Source organism: Lutjanus erythropterus, chromosome 22 (genome assembly GCF_056507025.1).
Source record: "Lutjanus erythropterus isolate fLutEry1 chromosome 22, fLutEry1.hap2, whole genome shotgun sequence".
Lineage (NCBI taxonomy): Eukaryota > Metazoa > Chordata > Actinopteri > Lutjaniformes > Lutjanidae > Lutjanus > Lutjanus erythropterus.
Genome location: NC_139338.1, coordinates 8415661 through 8439132, shown reverse-complemented (window position 1 = coordinate 8439132; position 23472 = coordinate 8415661). Strand labels below are relative to the sequence as shown.

At 38.3% G+C, this 23472-nt stretch overlaps 2 protein-coding genes and 1 long non-coding RNA gene across 4 annotated transcripts in view; 1 reads left to right on the top strand and 2 right to left on the bottom strand.

Annotated features, from left to right (window-relative positions):
- The window catches only part of ptprz1b (protein tyrosine phosphatase receptor type Z1b), a 74537-nt gene extending 67995 nt beyond the window's left edge, over positions 1-6542 (bottom strand). The window contains exon 1 of one of the 2 annotated variants that reach the window (XM_084710777.1): positions 6265-6542. In XM_084710777.1, coding sequence (XP_084566903.1) covers positions 6265-6328 — 64 coding nt within the window. In that variant the 5' untranslated portion in view covers positions 6329-6542. The remainder of the gene's footprint in view (positions 1-6264) is intronic. The other variant, XM_084710776.1, reaches the window with a different exon arrangement.
- Positions 6543-9798: 3256 nt separating this feature from the next.
- Positions 9799-17550, bottom strand: LOC146306598 (uncharacterized). The gene is made up of 4 exons (XR_014768965.1): positions 17411-17550; positions 13954-14008; positions 11985-12048; positions 9799-9960 (listed from the first exon to the last, which is right to left on the bottom strand). It is a non-coding gene; the product is annotated as an uncharacterized LOC146306598 (long non-coding RNA).
- A 2442-nt stretch (positions 17551-19992) lies between these two features.
- On the top strand, positions 19993-21278 carry coa6 (cytochrome c oxidase assembly factor 6). The gene is made up of 2 exons (XM_084711433.1): positions 19993-20186; positions 20416-21278. Exons 1-2 carry the CDS (start codon positions 20043-20045, stop codon positions 20512-20514), a joined length of 243 nt encoding a protein of 80 aa, XP_084567559.1. The 5' UTR covers positions 19993-20042; the 3' UTR covers positions 20515-21278.
- The last annotated feature ends 2194 nt before the right edge of the window (positions 21279-23472 follow it).

Here is a 23472-nt window from a genome sequence, read left to right as displayed (position 1 = left end):
GCATGCCTCACACTTTGAAAACATCTGTTTTGAAAACATAGTGAGCCTTTTTTCTTTTTCAGGTGATTATACACTGATGAAAACATACTTGTGAATATTATTCAAGTATTCTAATGCTTTTTACATTTTTTTCCTTCCATGTTTAAAAGCTTACAATCTTGTTTTTTTTCTTGATCTTTCAGATTACAGATGTATTAAACTGTATAACAATTAAAACGAAGTTTAAGACTGACTGTAGGTAAGCAGTAAGTCAGCTTGTTGTAAGTTTAAAGGTAAGCATCATTTACTGCAACTCCTTTAAGCCAGATCATCCCTAATATCATTTACTGTGTATCTTACTCTCTGCCATCACTGCTCTCTTCATATTATTTATGGATTACACATTCAGTATGCTATGTGTGCCAGAATGTGTGTGCCAGTATTTTGTAGGCAATTACTATGACACCATCAGGCATCTTATTATGCCACCGGATACAACCCCTCTGGTTCGAATGCTCTGAGTGCACTGGGTGGCCAGATGGTATCTCACAAGGAGAACGTATGATCACTGAACTCACATTAACCAAAACACATTAACTATGACATAGTGGAAGGTGGTATGCTGGCCAGAGTTCTTTAGAGGAAGTATATAGGGGATCTGTGCTATTTACTCTAGTTTATGGTGGGAGTTTAGTTTTATTTATTTTAGTGTCTATGGAGCTCTTGAATGATCAATAGCAGGCAGACTGTAGTTATGCCATTCCATTGAACCAATCACCATGCACTGTGCTTCCAATTCAAACACTGTGGCTAAACAATTCATTTCAAATATATCTAAACATGAATGCTGACTGCAGGGAGAAAACACACAATTTACTTGCCATGCAAGTTCCACGGCTACGATAGCAGTGCTCCCAATCTTCTCAAAATGTAAGCGTGAGTCATCGAGTATAAGAACTGAAATTCAGTCTGTTGGGAGTGATTATGGGTAGAAGGAGTCACATGCAGTTCTGCATGTTTCAAAGCTGAGCAGAGCAAATTGAGGTCTAAAGAGAGAAGAGCTATGAGAGAAGAGGGGACGAACACAGATACAACCATCATGCTGAGCTGAATCAGATTAGTTTTAAATCTCTAAACAGGAGGATCACAGCATACTAAACCTCAAAACTACAGGGGTTTCCAACACTTGTATCTACATATATTCAATGTCAAAATATTGCATCAAAACAGGAATACACACTAAAATCCCTCCCCTGCTGAACTGCACATATGGAACCACAGACAGAAGGCATGATAACCACAGAGAAATCAGATGTATAGAAGCAACCGTGCTGTTGAAAACCATATGGCACAGTGAAGGACCAGTTAGTCACTGGCAGGACTGCTTGGACAAACAAGGCCAAAATGAGAGCACCCACAACATCACAGCCACTTATATGTGTAGGTTTACATGGGAGAGAGAGAGCGAGAGGCCAAGCAAAAAATTGTGTTTGTGTGTGATTTCTGAGTGGTGTCCAGGCATATTGTGGGACAGATGGCTGGAGGATGCTCTATTCCCTTTTCCTAAAGGAAACAATCTTTCTCTCCATGTATCTGAACAGCATCTTTAACACAAACATTTTAAAGGAAATTAACCAACTTGCAGCAGATGGTTGCATACATGTAAACTTGCAGCCACAGCAAAGGGAATCAACAAGCTTAAACTCGTGTACATCAGCTAAAACTGATTGAACTGCTGCAACTTTGACTGTGCAAAGGTATTTCTCAAAAGAACACAAGGTTGAGGTAGTGATTACTGATGCCATCGTCCCTCGCTGATGGCTGAAAGTCACTGATGACTGGGCTGGGTATTGTTTAAAAAATGACGATACAAGTACCAATACCTGTATCGTTTAAGTGATGCCAATACCAACAGTTCTCTTTTATGAAGAACACTTGCGGTAACTGGCCGCAAAATTATACAAATAGCAATATTTTTTTCTGGGTACCAAGAGGATTGAATGCAGGTACCATCAGACTGGAGAAGTTTTGATCCTGCTTGGTACTGGGTTATCTTAAAAGTAGTTAGTACTGATACCCAGCCCTATCAATGAGTGCACCCACTGCTGATACTGCTTTCTACTGGGTCATTTCAATCTATATCTTCAGCGTACTGAGTACTCATCAGTGACTCAGCCCACTATCGCCACATCATCATGATTTAAAAGCCCTTACAATTTGAGGTAGTGTGTCCCTTCAGAGTTGCCATAAAACAGGAGTTCTTGGCAAAGATCTGTTGTTGACACGGGAGAGGAAATAAAAAGAAGCTGTTCCTGCTGGTCACTGCACTAATGTTACATCTCCATGTTCCATTTAATATTTTCTTATTAATCCTTCCCAGTTAAGCGACGCCAAGACTCATGGTTATATTGGGTGCAATGGTGTTTCTTTTCTGTGTGCTGTTGTTATTTGCACTCTGGTTTTGCTAGCTTAGCCTCCTCGATATAGCTATCCAACTAACTTTGTTTCAAGATACAGAAGCTGAACACAACTAAATTACAGACATCAAGTGTGGAGATGACCTTTTTAAACCCAACACGAGGATATATGTTGGACGCTCGCCTGGCAGGGATATGAGAGCTTGCTTCCTTCGGCCGAGGTAGTCGAAGGATGCCATCAGACCAAGCAAGCAAGTAGACTTTTCTGCTATGAGACAGCCAAACCCCCCTCCCCCAAAACAGTTGGAGAAGATCTGAGATCACTTGATTCAAACTACCTCCAGTTAATTTAGGAACAGCTTTTCCCTGTGATGACAGCAGGTGGAGGAAGGAGTTAAAGGCCACTGGCATTTATGAGAAATATGATCTTCATTTTATGAAAGCAGAGCACTAGTAATAACCCTGCTGTGATTAGAAACAACCAATCAAAAGCAAGGGGAGATTTGAGGAATGACTGGGCTCACTAATTCATTCTATCTATCACCAATCGTCTATTGCTGCGCCAAGTTATATTAGATAAAAAAAAAAAGTCTCATGGCCTCATCTGAGTTAATCTGATCAGATAAAATCTCATCAAAAGGGAGCATGCAGGTTTGTGTCCATGACATGAAAACGCTTGGAAACCTCTGATCGCAGCTTCCTGAATTGAATGGCATGAGATTCATCTCCTGCTCTTTCCTAGAACAAACGGATGATAGAATAAAACAATTAGATAACCTTGTTAAGAATCAGTGGTGAACATTTTAGCATGCTATTCTATTTCCCAAAGGTCAAATCAAAATGTCAGCTACAGCTTTACTGAAGATGGGTGAATGAGGATTACCAGAGGTTCAGAGAGTTCAAGTGAGTCCTTAGAAAATTTGATTATCAACTCTGGTGAAAAAGGTTTTGTCATTCTGTCTGGACAAACATTACATTGAAAAACTGTAGTTTACATATAACTGCTTTAGATTTTTGAGGCCAATAATATCAATATTGAATAGTATAAGAACATATACTTGTCAAGTCTGGTGGACAAACTATGCGATCACATCACTATTTCAAAAGTAGCTGGTAGTTGGTATTTTATGGTGTAATTTCTGGTTACTCATAACCACCAACATAACCACCGACATACTACTAATAAACAAATAATGGTCAATATATCAGCTCTGTCGATTTATTGATCAAGCGAGAAAGAAATGATGATATGGTTCAAAGCTTATTAATTAATACACCTAAACTCCCATCAACTTTTTTTACCTCAAACTTAATGTCACAAATGCCACTGGTCTAATGTTAGCTAGATTTGAAGCAATGATTCATGTTTGCACCATTTTGTGGTTAAAAAAAATTACACTTGGCCTGATGAGGAGGTGCGGATTAACTGCAAAGAACTGCTCTGCTAAAAGACTAGTTTTGATGAGAACTGATGTGATGCTTCATCTTGTTACTGACTGTACACCCATTATTGAAATCAGCAACAAGTCCCACTCTCAGATTTCACTACCAAAGAGGATCTATATTCTTCAACAGCGGCTCAGGCTCAGATCTTAAGCAATTGTTTTTAACAAATCACTACATTAAACATCACCGCAGGTCATGAATTTACTCTCTAAACATACATCCACAGCACTAACATTGTGAAAAGTAGCCAATACAGAAAAATCAATCACATAATTCATGAAAAGTTTCAGACACTAGGAGAGCTATGGTAAATTAAAGATGGAGAATCACGGGGCGCCCCTATAGCTCAGTTGGTAGGGCGTGCGCACCATGCATTGAGGCTGTTGGTCCTCTGCAGTGGCCGCTGGTTCGAATCCCGCCTGCGGCTCATTTGCTGCATGTCATCCCCTGTCTCTTCACCCCCCTTTCCTGTCATACCTTCAGCTGTCACTGTCAATAAAGGCAAAAATGCCAAAAAAATAACCTAAAAAAAAAAAAGATGGAGAATCACCAGAGTCAGTATCCATACTGGATAAATACCCTAACTTTGAACTTAGAAGTATACTCACTCAAGTCCTGTACATAAGTATAAATCTGACATACTTGTACTTCACTTGAGTATTTCCATTTTAAACTTCACACTTCCTCCAGAACATGTGAGTTAAATACTGCACTTTCATTTATAATTACTAGTTAGTTTTTACATTGAAAATATATACCATTATAATGCAGTACTATAGTACCAATCTACACAGCAGCAGAGGTGTGGACTTGAAGTACAGGTCTTGGAGTTAAGACTTGAGTCACAAATTGTGTGACTTTAGACTTGACTGAAATCAAAAAGACCTGAAACTCGATTTTAACACAAATGAGTTGTGACTTCACTTGGATGTAAGCCTTTTGACTTGAAAATATGCAATACCTTCCCTCAAAATCCCAAAGTTTAGAACGTATGTTATTAAAAAATGTGCAACAAATCAATTCATTTCCCTTCCCTCCATTTCCCCTGAAGTTAAGGCTACTCAGTTCTAGCAAGTCAACACTTAAGTCTCCAAATCCACATGGTCTGAACTGCTCCAATAGCCTCCAATCAAATTGCATTACATTGCATTTCATTATTGAGCTTCAGTTAGAAAAAATGATACCAAAGATCATTTTGTTTGCATACAAAAAGTATGAGGTGGTCAATACAAAAGGAATTGCAGTTTACAAAACATGCAAATGGAAAATTTTAGACATACATGTGGCAACTTCCAACTCCGTTCAAAATTTAAGTTGCACAAAAAACAGTAAGTTGAGGCTGTGATGCCTAAATTAGCATTACACTGGTGAGGAACACATTATGGCTTGTTAAGGTCTCAAAACTCAGTGTTTATGACTTGGGACTTGAGTGCAAAGACTTGTGACTTGCAAAACAATGACTTGGTCCCACCTCTGCCCAGTGCATTGACAAACTACAACATTAAAGTGCTCTCACATGTATTTTTTAGTGATAAAAACATAATGTGATATTTCATAATAATACACCACTATGAAAGGAGCCATTCTGCATAATGAGTACTTTAACTTTTGACACCTGAAGTACATGTTGCTAATAATACTTCTATACTTTTACTTAAGTAACATTTTGAATTCAGAACTTTTACAGTAAGAGTAGTTTTTAGAGTATGGCATTCATGCTGTTACTGATGCATAAGATTAGAGTACTTCTTCCACCACTGTTGTAGGCTATAAAAGAAAAAAAAAATCATATAGCACTAATTTACGCTCAAGACCATAAAATTCACAACTAAGCAACTGTTATTTTGGGAATATCTCTGTCAAACATCATAGATGTGTTATAAAAAAAAATTATGTTTTGATTTTGTAATCAAAGCCAAGTTTCTGAAGGAAACCATTGGCCTGAACACCTCTATCAAATCAAAGTTCATCACACACTGTGCAGCAGTCTGATCACCTTAGCAGTCAGGAAAACCAGCAGAAAACACAGAGCGCCGTCTCACTGATCGCACAATTTCATTCATACTTCAACATGTGTTTGGAAGAACGCCTCAACCTGTTCAAAGCATGACCAGAAGACCCCTGCACAGACTGCAGATGATTCACTTGAAACTAAATTTGAGTGAACGTGAATATTAAGCGGTGGGAACAAATTTGCACGCATGTTCTAACAAATCCTATCTACATATAACATTCATCTTTTTTCGCTGCCGATTGCACATTTTGAAACACGGACTGAAGTGTGCAGGATGTTAAATACCGAGGGAATAAACCAGACGCAGCGCTCAATCTTTGACAGCGTTCAAAACGTCCACAGCATCACATGTCAGCAGCCACCACGGTCAATTAAATCAGGATCTTTCCCTCCTTTCCAGTTTCTTACCTATTTGGCTGAAAATGAGCAGCTGAGAGATGAAAATTTCGGTCCTGGGAACTGCCGTCTCCATGGTCTCGGCAGGAAAATTCACCGTAAAGAGGCAGAGTGTGGGCTTATAAGGGACTGACGGACGGCGGGTCGGGTGCGTAAAGATGCGCTACCAGGTCATCTTTCTTCCTCTGCTGCCTCTGTGTGAGGGGGGCGGCAGGGCTAAATGCTCGGCTCGGTGTTGGCTCGGCTCGGCGTGGTTCGGCTGGGTTTGGCTGGAGGAGTGCTGGCTGGCTGGCTGGTTGGTTGATAAGGGACGCGCACTCACGTATATCGCAATAGGAGTCGGGCTGTGTGTGCGCGCCGCCCACTGCCCTTAATGGAAATCACTGTATCACTCCTATAATATTCTTATGATATTACTACAGGGACACGGAGTGTGTGTGCAGCACGCAGCTGCGATTTAGAGGCTTTTATCTGCTCTGGCAGCAATGTGGGATTCATGAGATTTTTATAGCAGCTTTGTAGTATGTGGTTACAGAGAACTTGTCATACTTGATGGTATAAAGCGACTATAACTCAACATTTTTTGACAAAAGACATATAATGAAGACGAACTGTATCCATACTTTATGTCGTTTTGTGATTTCATTATCTCCTGTATTGTCACTGTAATGACAATATAATATTTATATACCATACAGGTATGAAATGATAATCTGTTTCACAATAAACAGTCATAAAATTCCCGATAATTGCTATCACAGTTTTCAATTTAATAATCGCGAAAACCGATGTAAAAAAAACTCCAGTAATTACTATCCAGCATCAACCATAGTTAGCAACTGAATTTGTTTTGCATTAGTGAAAAACACTGACAGTGCAAAGGACATGATACCATCTCAAATACTGAGATTTTCAACAAAAAAGTTGGTTAAATGATTTCAGCGCATGTATCAGTACTTTTAGCACATTTTTATAAAACTATGACAATAGTAATCTTGATCATTCCAGTCAATACAATCATGATATGAAATTTATGGTTTCAACTCCAGTGCTGGTTTGGCAAATCCGTTTGTCATAGCATATACACTCCTTTATGATATTTTAACTTATATATATATATATATATATATATATATATATATATATATATATATATATATATATATATATATATATATATATATATGTATCTCGATATATATATATATATATCGATATATATATATATATATATATATATATATATATATCACTGTTAGGAGCTCCATAGGGAATTGCAGTGAACTCTTTTGTACAGTATATAAAAAAGTCCCTAGAGGTGAGGAAAAAAAAGTCCCTAGAGGTGAGGAAGACAGCAATGAAATCGTAAAAAAAAAAAAAAGCATAGTCAGGTTACTTCAAATGTCTATCACAATCAGTGGTAGAAAAAGTACTCAAAATATATACTCAAGTAGAAGCAGTGTTACATTACTGAAATGTTACTCAACTCCAAGTAAACCACTTGTGTTAAAACACTTGTAAAAGTACAACTTCTCAAAAAGAACTCAGAGTTTTAGTTACTTTTTAACCATGTTAATGCATTATGGGTTTCTGTTTCTCCAAATCTGTCAGATCAGTTTAAATTACTCCCAACTCCTGCTCTGTTCTGCTCAGTGGCCACCTCTCCACCTCTGCAAACACGCAGCGGTTTTTGTTTTTCATCCCCTGTATACATGTAATGGCTCTCACTGGAACACTTGTGATTCGATAGCATTATTGGCTACATAAATGCTGATGAAAGTCTTGGATATTAATTCTAATTGCAGGCCTATTCAGCAGTGAATTATGATTTTACAAGGAGTGAAGTAGATTACTTAGTGTAAGTGGTCATATAGTCTTCAGTAATAAATTGAGAGTATTTCATAAGTAGTTAAAAACTCCTTATAGCAGCTTTAAGTAACAGTAAAATTATCTAATTGAAAAAAAAAATACTCAAAGTACAAGTACCCCCCAAAATTACTTAATTACAGCAACATGAGTAGTTGTAATTTGTTACTTCCACCCCTGATTACTGTTGAGCACAAGTCTCTTGGTCTCAGAATATCATGGTACATTTCACTAAAGGTTTCATTTTACTTCCTCACAAAGCTTTAAAGAGACTCCAGGAGAAACCCCGCCAGCTTTTTTTAGATTTTGATTTTGTATAGAGCGGTGAAAAGAACCAAGAATGTGGATCCAACCAGCCGGACTGTCCCACAGCGGAATCAGCGTGTGTGTATTTGCAGTGGTGGGGAGATTTGGCAATAGTTGGGACTACAAGATTCCCATGAAGCACACAATGGCATAGTACTGAGTGCGAGTCCTGTGAAAAAGAATTAGTGTAGCTCCACAAGCAACAGGCTTCAATGGTGCTATAACACACACACTTGGTTGTGGGAGTTTATAAATGTTTGTGAGAGAGAGTGTGTGTGAGGCAGGCTTCAGTCACACAATAACATGCTGCTCTCATTACTCCGTGTGCATTAATTAGCATAAATTAAGAGAGATAATCCGCTTTAATTCAGGCGGGAGCCCTGTCTCACTTGTTGGACCAACATTTTTTCGGATGCTTGTTACAATATCCTCTCTGCCTCTGTGCTTCCGGTATATAAGCCTGTGTCTGTGTGTGCGTGTGTCTGTCTGTGTGCATGTTTCTGGGAAAAGGGGAACGTGGCTTGTTGAATAACGACATGTTGACTGTAGAACTGGTCAGTGTGATTACTGACAAAAATAGAGGGAATAGAGCAAACGAATGCTACTGGAAAAACGTCCTCTTATTGAGTCTTATGTAACAAACACACACAGTGACAAGAGCACACTTGCACAGACACACACACCACACAAACAGCTTTTTTGGAGCAGAAGCCGAATGCAACAACATCAGTGTAAAAAGACAGAAAACCAAAGCAGCATCACCTCAACAAAACACACCGACAGGTGTAGAGACGCCAGCTGTGTCTAGAATGATCACAGTGAGCCGTCCCCTCCTGCAAAACATCCTGAGCTTTTTCACATCCTGTTGCTGTGGAAAGCTGATTCGGTTTTCACTGCACACAGGCAGCTATGGATTATGGATTATGTGTTTGCTCTCCCTTTCCTCTCTCTGACTGTGCGTTCGCACCACGAGTGGAGCAAGGTCAACAACTCAACAGGAGTTCATTTAGATCGCTCCACTCTCAAGTATTTGGCTGCGCTGCTCTGTTTACCGTGCAAAAATCTTGGAGGACACTGATCAGATTTTCATGAAGCTTTGGGAAAAGATGCACACCTTAAGTTCCATAACTGTCCATCATTTTTGATGTTACACTGGTTGCTCTAAGGGTGTTTAATAGTTTCTATTATATATAAACTAAAGAAGATATTTCCAATTTCCATTCGACAAAGAGTCATGGGAAGTTCAAAATTGCAGTTGCAGACTTAAAGCAAGTGTTACATTTCAATCTTAACTATAGAGGTTAAAAAAAAAAACGTAGGATATAGTTGTATCTAGCAGTGAAATAACAGATGTCAAACCACTCACCTGCCAAGTGTGTAGGATAACCTATGGTGGCTTCGAAACTCCCCAAAAAACAAAGAAGTGTGTATCTACAGCCAGTATTTCGTTTCTCCGTTCTGTGAAAACATGGTGATGCAACAAAGCAGACTCTGTGGAAGAGGACCCGCAGGATGCGTAGATAGAAATGTCGTGTTCTAAGGAAATGAAAACACAACTTATTTTCAGATTATTATTGACTGATGAAAACATTTATATGAATATTGCAATAATAGATGCAAATATTTTAAGCACTAGACCCAAGAGCCATCTAGCTGCTAATTTTAGGGCCAAAGTACTTTTTTTGTGGCCCAAAGGTAAATTTATGTAAAAACAATAGCAAAAAGACAATTTAACACAACTTAACACAGCCTTCCTTCAATGTGACTCTTTTCCTGTGAATAGTTTTTCAATTATAAATGAGCTAGACTGCTTTCATTCACTCCTAAATTCACCTTAAGGATCATGTTAGCAGTGTGAGTAGGCTCAGTCAACACATAATTTAGTATATATATGAATAAAGCAATCAACAATGAAGGCTTGCAGTATGTGGATAAAACTTCGTGACCACCTACAGTACACAGAATACTTGGTGACCACAGAGTAACTTTTTATAGCCAGGCACCATTGGGCCATGGTTAATGTCAAAACCTGATATTATATTTCTTTCAATAGATCCTCCTAATGATACACATTTCATGTTTAGTTTTTTGGAGGAAACATCCTGTACTAAAGTGTTTGATGTCAAATCATTTCTTTCCTTAAAAGTTCAGCTGAAGATCCCTCACATCTTTATACAATCAGGCACTGAAAGTAATGGACAAAGAAGCTTGTCTGGTGGCATCACTGTCACATACTAAAAAGATATAATCTGCTCAGTTTTGAGAGGTCTAGTCATCTTTGATTTCTGAAGTTAGTTTTCAAATGTAACGGCAGTTTACCCCCAGAGCCTCTTTCCAGACAAGACAGTAACAGAGTAACAGTGAGCACGATGAATGTCAGCTGTAAAATAGCACATCATAGATGTAAATTTGGACAATCAGCTTTCTCCATGAAGTATGGTGTCCTGTTGTATATGAATGGTATGGCCTATGTATTTTATTGTATCTACTATGTCTGTACTGTGTTGTGGTTTAATAATACTTGAAGCTGTACATTTTAATTACGCTGTAGGCATACATGTAAAAGCATAACAAGGAACAAGAATTAGCTACAAATAGTTATAAAGTCTCTGTGCAATATATCAGTTTCATGCCACTGGAACTGTGTTAAATTACATTACAAAAAGTGACAACATTATTCCACTGAAACGTTCCCCTGTTAATTACTTCATCCACATCACATTTTGATTATGTGCATGTTGTGTGGTGTGTGTGGCTGGACCCTGTTGCCATGACAGTGGATGTTGTTTCCGAGTTGACAGTGATATTGACTTCCAGCTGTGGCAACTGGAGGTCAGTTTTCTGGACACCACTAGGCTGACAAATACTGGTCGATGTGTGTGTGTGTGTATGTGTGAGAGAGATGCCATCGGTGGTCGATGCCTGCTATGGAGCAAAAACAGCTCTGTGTGTGTGGCTTATTAGTCCTGCACATGTACGGTGTTTGGGTGAGTAGTGTAGTTGATTAATGTGTATGTGAATTTCTGTGTGAGCAAATGTGTATGTGCTGACAACACTGGTCTGTGCGTGGTAAAGTGATGGGACTTACTATCATTTGACATGTATTTAAATATTCATGCAGGGAGGGAGATGTCAGTGGTGGGTAACACAACATTTGCCATCATTACATCTGGAGCAAATATTTGCTTGTTCTATTTTCCTTCAATTGATTTGATTCTTTTTATTTGTCATTCATGATAGTAGGCTGAATATCTTTGGGTTGTGGATATAAATAATGAAAATAAAAGTTATTTGCATCCTTAATCATGATGTTTAAGATCAAATATCTCAAGATGAAAACAGAACATGATGATGAACATTCTTTGAAAACCATGTTGTGTCCCTGGGGAGTTTGGAGACCATGAACAATGTTTGTTTTTTCTGATCTCAACAGGAATCAAAGCCTTTAAACTTAAAAATGTCTTGTCCAAAGATGTATTTTAACTGCCTGAGCTACATAGATCCCCCATGTACAGTAGCACTGTATTAACAGGCTAACTAATATAGTTGATTCTTTATACCTGCAGGGAGAAACAGGTCCTCTGCTGTACACTGACCAGTGCTCAGCATCTCATGAGAAACCTCCTATGTGAGAAAAAAAGAAAGAAACTGTCAGGATCATAGACATCAAAATGTAGGCTTGAGTATCAGTTAATTAATATCTGAAGGATGAACAGATAGTTAGGATGAACTTCTTGTTTGCATTTTAGCTCTTAATTGTAGGTAAACAGTTACACTCTTCTCAATGTCATATAAAATCCCAGAAAGAGACTTTTGAGTGTAGCATACTGACTCCCTCTAAGAGTACAGACAAGAAGCAAAGTAAAGAACTGTCAACAACAACACACAAAACAGTCCTCAGTGGCTCTCACTCATTTTCTGGCCATCTGCTCTATGTTGTAACCTGGACTGGGTTCATTGGAAATCTGAGTGGACACAATCTGACGCCTCTGTTGTACATTTCTCTCTGTGTGGCTGAAGAACTTGAAAAATCCAGAAAATAAAAGCATACTCTTTCACGCCTCAGGACATTTATTGTTAATATTTCAGGTTTGAGACAAAGATTTATAAGCACTTTTTTGATTTCCCATCTGTTCTAATTAATAGGCAAGATGACCTATGATCCAGTGTTGAAGGACAATGGCCCCATAGGGAGAATCTGCTCTAATTAGTAATCAATAAAACTGTATTCTAGTTGATCCATTATACGTCAAAGATCATCTGTTAAAGGCAAGAAAACAAGACATCAGAGAGCCAAGACTCAGACATGCTGTGGAGAGAGTAATGTCATGGTTGTCATTTATCATCTGCATCAAGCAGCTTCAGACAACAGTGAGAGCTACCTGCCTCCATCGTTGTGTGTCTATGTGTGTGTTTCTGAAACTGAAAGTGAGCAAGTGTGTGTATTGGCCCTTTTACAAGCTATGTGTGTCTGACTGTGATCTGACATTTACCTTCCTGGCATACTAAAGGTTCCACCACAGATCAGTCATATGACTCATCTCGCACTTACACACTCAACTTATCATGTGAGGAACGAGGATTACCACTTACCAATAACTGAGACATTTTTATCCACATACAGACCATAATTTCATCAAATATTGGATTTCCTTTATCACTTTAAAACGTTGTGACAGTGCAACTTTTCATATTCACTTTCCTTTCAGTTTCTCAATTATCTGTTGGGAAAATGTCACATTGTACTTATGAATTTAAATGTAAATAATGTGTTAGCGTGATAGTGTAGTACATGGAGTGACCTAGCAGAAATGTAGATGTGTACATCATGTTATGCACACTACTTCACATTATTATTATTTCATTATACTTAATCTTTTGTTTCGGAGGGAATTGTTTATATAATAGTGTCTATGATACATCAAACAGAGTTTTCACAAAGCTGCATCATAGATAATACTAGTGGTTTTCATCCAAACTACAGGCTAATAGCAGATGCTTAGCAAAATCTAACAAGACAATACAAATACAAATTTTAATTATAATGTTCTGTCTGTCCTCCTGACAGCCATCTTTGTACAACACACTCAACATTGAAACTGGCAGTTGCTGGTCCCTCAATCCAAATGCTTCCATTATCAACTCCACAAAAAATAATGTGCTTTTAACAATTTGCCCAATTGCACAAGTGATTTGCGAGATTTACTTGCCTAACGTGGCATTTTACTTGCTCAGGAAATGCCATGGGTTTAGTCCAATTAAATTGCATTACAATATGATAATGTCACTTTCACAAAAAAGGGGAAAAAATGTTCACTGTGATGGATTATACGTATCTACTTCTGACAATACTATTGACTTGAAATCAGGAAACCTAACCATTGAAAAAATGCTGTCAGCACTATACAGATATGGTAATTGGCCATTAAATCAAACAAATGTAAACTTAATTGAAATAAATACAAACTCTGCATCACATGTGAATTTGAGTGCGCTGTTTTGTTTTGTCTGTGCATTGATACCACTTACCAGTGGAGAGGTGTATGATGGTCAGAAAGCAGCCATACCCACTGAAAACCAAAACCTGCAGTGACCAAAAACAACAGTAAGGAAAGCAGTTAAAGTGGTGTTAGTGAAGCTGAGGGAATCTGTAAGGTGCTTTATTCCTAATAGAGGAAACAGTCTGCTTCATTGCCTTTATCTAACTGGTGTGGCTTAAATTTAATTAGTTTGGCCTACAGTAAGAGAGAGTCCACAGTAAATATACATTGCCATTTCAGCCTCGTCTAGGGATCCGGGCCATGTCTGACAACAAATTGCAGCTACTGTATCCTTTATACTAGATGTCCTGTGTCAAGTAGTGTCATCCTTCTTTTGAAATCACAGCTGAGCTGACACTGACTGACAGGTGACAGCAGGCTCATGTCCACTGCAGCTCCTCCTTTGTCCATGAAGTGAGTGACACTGGGTTGCACACAAGGTTGCTTTTGTGGTGAATGAATTTAGATTAACAACCAAGTTTATTAAGAGGCCAGCTAATACATTAATGTTGGTTTTAGAACTTGAAAAACACAGCAGGTATGAGTTAAGATCTGGCTTTAGACTGTGGTAGCTAGTTTTCTACAATGGGATGGGCACTGTACTATACAAAGAGATGCTCATTTAAACTCAAAAATAATTTTGTCACTGACAGATCCGTCTTCCCAGTAGTAATATTAATCATGATGACTATGATTTGAATGGATTATACATCATACTGCTGCAATCTAATTGCCCTCTTCATGTTTCCAGTCCTCTCCACATTTAATCCGATGCCACCTCACGTGGCTGCTGCAAACAGTGCTGCAGAAGGAAAAAGAAGACATGCTTTACTGATTTTAATAGCCTCAAAATGGCACTGTGGATCAGCTACTTCACTACTTTGCTTTAAAAATAACAGAAAATAAGAGTTTCAAGTACAATGGGAAACTAACTTCAACAGCTATCAGAGTCTAATGAAAGCCTCTCTCACACTGCATGTAAAGGCAGCAACATGTGAGAGCTATGTCAATGGGAGAGTGAGCAATATCCAACAGGCTGTGACACTAAAATGCCAGGATTCAAGCATTAAGTCTGACTGATGCCACCTATGTTGAATATGTACTAACTTATATAACACAAACACAATCCTTCCCTCTATACTCTGCTTTAGTTTTTAAACATGTAATACCTTCCGAACAGGTTATATGCTAATCCTTCTGCCCTAATACCCCTGAAAATTATGTCTAGGAGAGCAGAGGTACTGGCTCCACGCAGAAGAGCTGTTTCAGGGGTCAAAAGGTCACTGTGAATGGTGTTCAGTAATTAACATGACATCTTGTCCATGGTATCAAGACTCAAGAGAAATTTAAAGTATTCCAGCCAGATACAAATACACAGTAGGGATGAAATTACATTTCTCTGGGGCCAACGGTGCCACATCTAACATTTAAGCAGCGCAAAACAAGACAGTCAATATAAAGCTGCCAAGGCAAAAACAAGTGCAAAAAACAGAACAAAGACCATCCTTGAGGTACTCTAGAGTGGTTTTCATGAAGTGGCTGTGTGCATTTGAAATTGTCAAAATAGTTCCTGTGAGGATGAATGTTAGCATGTGCACTAAAACAGTGCAGTCCATACACACACACACACACACACACACACACACACACACACACACACACACACACACACACACACACACACACACACACACACACACACTCATTTCAATACATACTTAGCTAGAGTAGTTACTTAAAGACATTTACCAGAGTTCGCCCAGGATGAAATGTGATGTCAGTGTTGATCCCCCTTTAAATAGCTCATTAAATGGTATGCTATTTAATTCTTTTTGCAAACATCCAATTGTACCTTAAATAAACATGATGACATAATCCTTGATGTCTGTGTTTTTCTGTTTAGGCTCATATCTATCTTTGTGACTTGTTGCTTCCCTCTGTGGTGTTTCTGCCAGAAATCACCTGCTGAACAAACAGTGCAGGTGGAGCTGATATGTTCCCAAATTGCATATATATTTTTTGAGACAGGCTTCTTTTTTGGTATATTTGAGATTTTCTCTTAATTTCTAAAACAATGCTCTACCACTTTGTCTGATACTAGTATAATGTGCACTCTGGTAGATCAGCATATGACATACCTGAGCTGTGGGCTGTTCCTCTGTGTAGGATTTTCTATCTAAAGTTCAAAATGTGTCTTCTATGCCTAACAACAGAAAATACAATCTACTAAGTCAGCTTCAACATTAATGATAGCTCAGTTGGTAGAGCGTTCGCCTAATGTACTGAGGCTGTCAGTCCTTTGCAACGGTCACTGGTTCGATTCCTGTCATTTCCCCTCTCTCTGCCCCCTTTCCTGTCATATCTTCAGCTGTCCCTATTCAAAATGAAGGCAAAAGCCCAAAAAATACTCTTTAAAAAAACTGCACAGTATATACTGTAGTTGGAGTTTCACCCACATCTGAGAATGCAGTGGTTCTCAAACTTTGGGGCAGGCCAACAAGGTGAATAAGTATGATTCATGTAGGGAACATAAACAGAGTTTGCTGATGCTATCCTGCTGACGTTTAGTACACTAAAATTAAACTTGGATCCTTTTTTATTAGTTGTTTACCTTATCATTGTTAATTTTTGATAAAAAATTGAGGTGGGGAGCGTGAACTTTTTCTTGATTTCTGAAAGTCTGAGAACCCCATCCTCTAACGCAACCCAACTAAAATCCTGTGTCCAGGAAAACTGAATGGCTTGCTTGCATTTTAGCTCATACACTTTGTCATTTACAGCATTCTTCTTGTAAATGCCCAAACAGTACTGGTGAGAGGATGTTTATTTCTTGTCTACTACTTGCCTGATTGGGCATCCTCCGTAAATAGTGTGTTAAACAGCATGCTATTTTTCCCAATTGGACAAGTAAGTTGCTAGATTTTGGTCCACTTTGGTCCTGAAATGCAATCACTACTGCTACAGACAATTCTTGCCACTTCAAAACTCATACAACTTTTTGGAAAACCTTTCTGTCTGGTCTTTGATCCATCCTGCAGTGTGTTAAAAATAGTTACACAAAACATCAATTTCATGACAAGTTTTTGAAAATGCTGTTGTGCTTTTGCTGTAAACAAGAATGACATTTTTATGTTTTAGCAGCACAGCACCAATTCCACTTTCCTTATGCTCATTTGCATGAATTGTGTGTATTTGCACTCTCATGCATAAGGGCACATTTTAGGAAAAGTTCTTGAAGAGGAACTTTGGTCTTAAATCTCCATTCTGGGACAGACTAAAATAAAAACACTCAGTGACAGTGGAGGAAACAAACTTGAAGTGAGGTCAGTAAATGGTGTGTGATATGAATAGTGAATGAAGTTCTGTCTCTGAAGCAGTTTAAGAGACACACTCAAGTCTCTCACACACACACACACACACACACGCACAGGGTGACAAACACTTACTTTCCTAAGAGGAGGGTAAGCACCTCAGCCCTGCATCAGAGGGCTTGTTTTTTCATTCCCTTCAGTGTGCACAAGCACACGAACTGAGATGGATTGCTGCTGGGCACCATGGCAACCAAGGGGGCTATTCTCCACCACTGTGGCTGAGGGAGGGAGAAAAAGAGAGGGAGGGAGTTAATCAACAACACACATTTTCATTCTGCTTTTACTCACTGCCAAGCTATACACACTTTATTGTACATTTATGTAGCTCAGTGACAAACTCTTGTTGTGCTCTGGAGGAAAAGAAACATTCACAGAGTTGTTCCTGCTTGATTTGAATGGAACATTAATGCACACACAAATATAGACAATTTTAACTTTTAGCCTTAAGTCATTGCTACTGCAAATACTTGTTTTGACATAAGGATTCCACTCTGCAATGCTGGCATGAAAATCCAGCCAGTAGCTCAGATCTAAGGACGGGGACTGCTTGTTTTTCAAATAGCCTACTGCCTAATAAGAACAAGCGTAAACCCCATTACTATACTATGGGCCAGTGTTTCCCAACCCTGGTCCTCAGGGACCCTCTGCCCTGCATGTTTTAGATGTTTCCCTGCTCCTACATACCTGATTCAAATGATCAGGGCCCCGTTTCCCAGAGCCTTCGTAGCGCTACATGCGTCGTAAGTTGTATTTTAAGGTCTCGCTTAAGGTTACGGGCTGTTTCCCAGAGTTGGGACAACCTTAAGGGAGACCTTAAAATACAACTTATTACGCACATAGCACTACAAAGGCTCTGGGAAACGGGGCCCATGTTGTTGTCAGGCTTCTGCAGAGGCTTGATGATCAACTGATCATTTGAATCAGGTGTGTTGGAGCAGGGAAACGTCTAAAACATGCAGGGCAGGTGTCCCTGGGGACCAGGGTTGGGAAACACTGCTATAGGCAGGTTCAAGACTCAAGGTTCAAGTTTATTGTCATATGTACAAAGTACCATGTACATTCAAATGGAATGACATGCCATGTGTACTGGGTCACAGTCCTTAGAAATATGTCAAAAAAAAAAAGCAAATATGACAAAAAACTTGAGACTATATTACTCACTTTAAGTTACTTCAAACTAAGTTGAAACTTAGTGTTTTTCATTATCAGACAATCTGTCGTTTTTCTTTGACAGTACAAAACCTAAAATATTCTATTTATATGATATGAAACAAATAAAAGAAGCACATTCTCACAAGGTTAGGAGCAGCACACCTTTGGCATTTTTTCTAGATTAAACAATTTAATCTCACTGCTGATAAATTATCTGTCGATACACATTTTTTTCACAGCAGCCATTTTGCCATGAAAGTGTAGTCCAAACACAGGTGTTACCACTGATACTAATTAAGGTTCTGTTCCAGGTCAAATTCAGGGTGCTGCTATTGAGCAAGATCCAATTTGTATCATTAACACTTGTGTCTACCCTACCATTTCATATCAATCATTAATATTATTTTAGCTCTATCCAAAATGTGCAAGTTTTTATGTTTTGTTAAACTGTGACCCTTTATGGGACATTTTTTGGGGACATTTTCGATATTATTTACCCTCTACAGTTAAGTAATATATGTTAACCATTAAAAACGTTGCAGTGTTAAAACCCTGGGTTGTTTTGCTGTGTTGAAATATTATGAATGAAACACACAACGGAAAACTATTAACTAAGCTAACAAGAAGGATGCTACTTTAGCTAATAAATCACTCCCTCACCTGTTTTTCCTTTTCGTCGCGGTTATCATGGCAGCCAGAGGAAAACTGTTATTAACACTAGTTCAACAATACATAAATTATATGACACGCCATGTTGTCTGTAAAGACGTCGTCTTGGGAAATTCTAGGAAATGTAATTTACTCAGCTGTTAATATCACAAGTAACATTAAAACTCTCAAACGTCTCACTTTGGTTCGATTTTTTAACGAACCACGCCATCATCTGGTGTATTGCGTCCATTGCGTCTTGGCGTCATCAAGCAGCGACAAGGAAGTGCTGCTATGTGCGTCCTTCACATTCCCCACAGTGCTTAAACACGTTACAAAAGTATTGTGTTTGTTGTTTAGAAACGGTGTTACTTTGTTTCTCTGTTTTTATGGAGTGAGACGAGCAAACAGCAGCGGTGTTTGGAACAAATACATCATTTCGGAGGTTCTAGCGTCTCATTTGGTGAGTGACAGTGAAGTTTAATTCAGGTATTGTCAGCTTACCTTCGTTATATTTGCTGAATGATACTTTATAGTGCCTGAAAGGTTGTCAGATATCAAAGTGAACACGTAACAGTGGTGTTATGTAGGTTAAATTAAGATGCTGGGTCTTTTGAGGCTGGTGTAAGTATGTAAATGAACAGCATGTAAACATATAATATAGCAGTATAAATTGAGGGACATTAAATGAGGATAAATGATAAACACACAGAATAAAGCAGAAGTACTGCAGTAATAAAAGGACTTTAGTGACAGTTGTATAGAAAATCATCTGTTAGTGTGTGTGTTCAGGGTAGTGTATGATGGGTTTTTTTCAACAGATTACACCTTACATAGCAGGCTATATTAATTCCTGTTAACATACCCAGTATTTACTTCTTAAAATCTCTCCCAGGGTCGAACAGCAATGACGGCTCCAAACTCAGCACAAAGGAAAGCCTGCTGGGACGCCAGGGACCTGCTGTGGAAATGTCTGGATGACAATGATGACAAAGCCGCATCCTGCCAGAAGTTCCAGAGCGAGTTTGAGGCAAATTGCCCTGCTCAGTGGGTAATTTATCACCCTTTTTTAAAATCTTTGTGATCAGTGAGGTCTGTACTTAATAAAGAGTTTGATGGCAGTGCAGTGTTTCAAACTCATCTGAATTGTTTTGGTAAGGTCAACCAACTATCTTGAATACAGAATAGGACTTTCATAGGACTTTGAAAATAGCTCACTCAACTCAGGTGAAAGCTCAGCTGGATGCAGCCTAAATTATACTTTCCATTTTCCCTGACAGGTGAAATATTTCACCAAGAGGAGAGACTTCCTGAAATACAAAGAGAAGATGCAGACAGAAGGCTTCACACCTGCTGAGGGTCCTCAACAGCCTTCATAACCACTGGACAGCTGACTATCCAAATCTGTGGACTGACTTGATCTGAGACTTTTAGGCTTATTCACATCAGGGCCAGAGGTGCAGGACCTGTACAGGAATTTCCCAACTTCATTGTGGAGAGAGTACCTTAACTTCACCGTTATCCTTATTTATTTGTACAGATGTAAGGTGCTTTGAGAAACAATGCATATTAGCAGCTTCAAGTGGAGGCATGAGCTGAAATATGTGATGTGAGCTCATGTTAACCCGCCCAGCTGGTCTGAGATCTTTGATAACAAAGGAAAGACAAGAGAAAGAACAGATCCATGTTCAGTGGATCCAGTAACATTGTCACTGTGGACAAAATTTTCTATTGCAAATTGTAGACTTTAAAATTATGTTGGAAAACTTGTGATCAGTGCAGCTCTTACACACATCCACACATACAAGTCCATGCGCACAAACACACACACTGGATCTGTGTTCATACTCACTTCAGTGCTGTCCAGGATGATTTTTTTGGTAGTATTTAATGATTGCCTCCTCTCCATTGTGGTCTTTGTCCAGAACACAGTGGTTGCTTGGAGTTTGGGTTAAATGAAGTTTTTGTACATTCAAAAGTCATGGGTCTTGATCAAGCAACTTCTAGTGTGATTTTACAGATAAATGTTGCTCTTAACTGGTTGCTGGTACTTAGCTTTTAATTCCAGGACTCATCAGACAAAATCTCAAAAGTGTGACTGATTTGTGCTGTTGTATGTTAATAAAATAAAACAATAAATACAGTCAGTGGTTTTAGTTGTTTTATTGTTGTGCATGTATAATGTATCATCCTAACTCTAGTTTTTGAGTTGGATATGAATGAGACATCAAGATATAACATAATTTAGGAATATTACAGCTCATTTGAAAACAGGCAAAGGCACATTATCTTTATATTACAAATCTGTATGTATTTACAAAGGAGTGTGGCCCCTGGGACAAAGGTCACTGCTGTAACACCTTCAAGATGTAAGAGACCTTCAGCAGAACTGAATAAATTACAAAAGAAAAGCGTAGGCTTGTGATTCTGCCTACGCTAGGACCTAAACTTAAAATGCAATGATATAAAAAAAAGTCACAAATTACATGTAAAATTTGTGTAAAAATATAAAGCATTTCTTATTGCACAGTACAGTGAATGTTGTGTGCAAACCTTTTCACCACCAGAGAATAGTTAATGTGATTTTACAGCTGATTGAACAAACTATTTTACCATACAACCCTGCGCGACTTCACTCGTCCTGTCTGTCTTCTGTAAAAGGCTTTGGATGCTGTGTTCAACAATGACCCAGAACTTGGAGGGACTCTTTCTGCATTCACACGCCCACAGAAAAGTCTCACCTCCAAGTAGACAACAAATAAAGACCAAACATGGTCGTCCTGCTGCTTAATATACTGATGAAAGAAATTTCATACAACATATATTTTCTTGGATAATGTCAAGTCCTCCTGACAAAGACATCTCAAACAATGTCAACTTTGTATTTAAAATGGCATTACTGACCAACTGATACTTAATGACAAATCATAAACATTCATAAAGAATGGCACTTAATGACAAATGCCATAAACATTCATACAGACTCTTTCCTTCATAAAGACTCATTATAATATATATAATAGACTTCATTATGACAACTTAACATTAACCAAGACAATATAACCTAACAATATCTTTGTTGTGGCAACTTGACATTAACCAAGACAACATAACATGTCATAAACATGCCATTGCAGCCCTAATTATCAGACTTAAAGACACTATTTAGCTTTATGTTTTCACATTACATTAAATTGACATATGCGGTTGGTTTTGATATTTGGCTATCATGACACCATTATAAGTGTTTCATGAATATTTTCCTTGTTACATTTTGGACTTAGCATAATGATGTCATTAAGTGTTATTACAATATCATGTGTCATGAATAATTCTGTTGACCTCGAGTAAAGTGTTACCCTGTAAAGAAAAACTACAAAAGACAGAAAGCTCAGAAATCAAGTTAAAGAAATTCATGATCATATGACTTCCTATACCTTGAATAGAGTATAATTTAAATTCATTATATTGTAATGGTACTGAGTATAAGAACAGGGCTGATAAAGCAAAGTATAAAAATACATTCCACTGTTTAAAGATGGTGTTAGTGAACCGAGTTCCTGGACTGCTCTGATATGACAGTGAGGCACTGACACGGTCAGGGTCTGAAGTTGGATTCCCGCAAGAGAAAGTTGTGCTAAAAGTGTAATTTGTCAGGCAGTAATGGTGAAGGCACTAGTGGTACTGCCAGGCTCTTTGAGTAAAATATTCACAGTATGATGGGGCACAAAATCAACTTCAGAAACTTTGGTAAAGACATCAGGCAAATATTAATAGATTTGTAAAGCAATGCAGGTAGCAGCTAAGAACAGCTAAGGACAGTGTAGACACTTTCAATTTGACACTAATATACACAAGCTTGTATATCTTTAGAAACAGATCATAAAGACTCTACGCTCTATGTCTATGTATACAGTACATTATCAGCTACAGTAGAAGCCTCTTTTCATGCATTTATCTTGCTTTAATACAGTAGTCTAGCCAAAGTGATATATCAAAACTAAATTTCAGATTTTCAGCAAACTTACCAATGTATGTGATCTGGTTACAGAGCAATACATTTAAGTGCAGCAGAAATTTAGCAAGCATGCAGAAAAAAGAGGCTTATCTACAGTAACCCTATAGCTTATTTCTATCTAAATGTCAAATAATCCACAGAGCAAGGCATGATTTGGTCCATTTTCACCAATGTGATCCTAAAAAGTCCTGCAAGTCACAATAATTATAAACTTTCATGAAATAGTGCCTTATTATTTCAAAGTATGGCATATTCTCAAAATAATGGGAAACCTTTTCAAAATAATTGCTTCATATCCTACAATAATGAGATACTCTCA

Excerpts from the sequence above, each read along its gene's own strand:
- coa6 (XM_084711433.1), top strand. The coding sequence starts at position 20,043 with ATGACGGCTCCAAACTCAGCACAAAGGAAAGCCTGCTGGGACGCCAGG. Across the intron at positions 20,187-20,415 it reads CAAATTGCCCTGCTCAGTGG|GTGAAATATTTCACCAAGAG; the intron begins GTAATTTATCAC and ends TTTCCCTGACAG.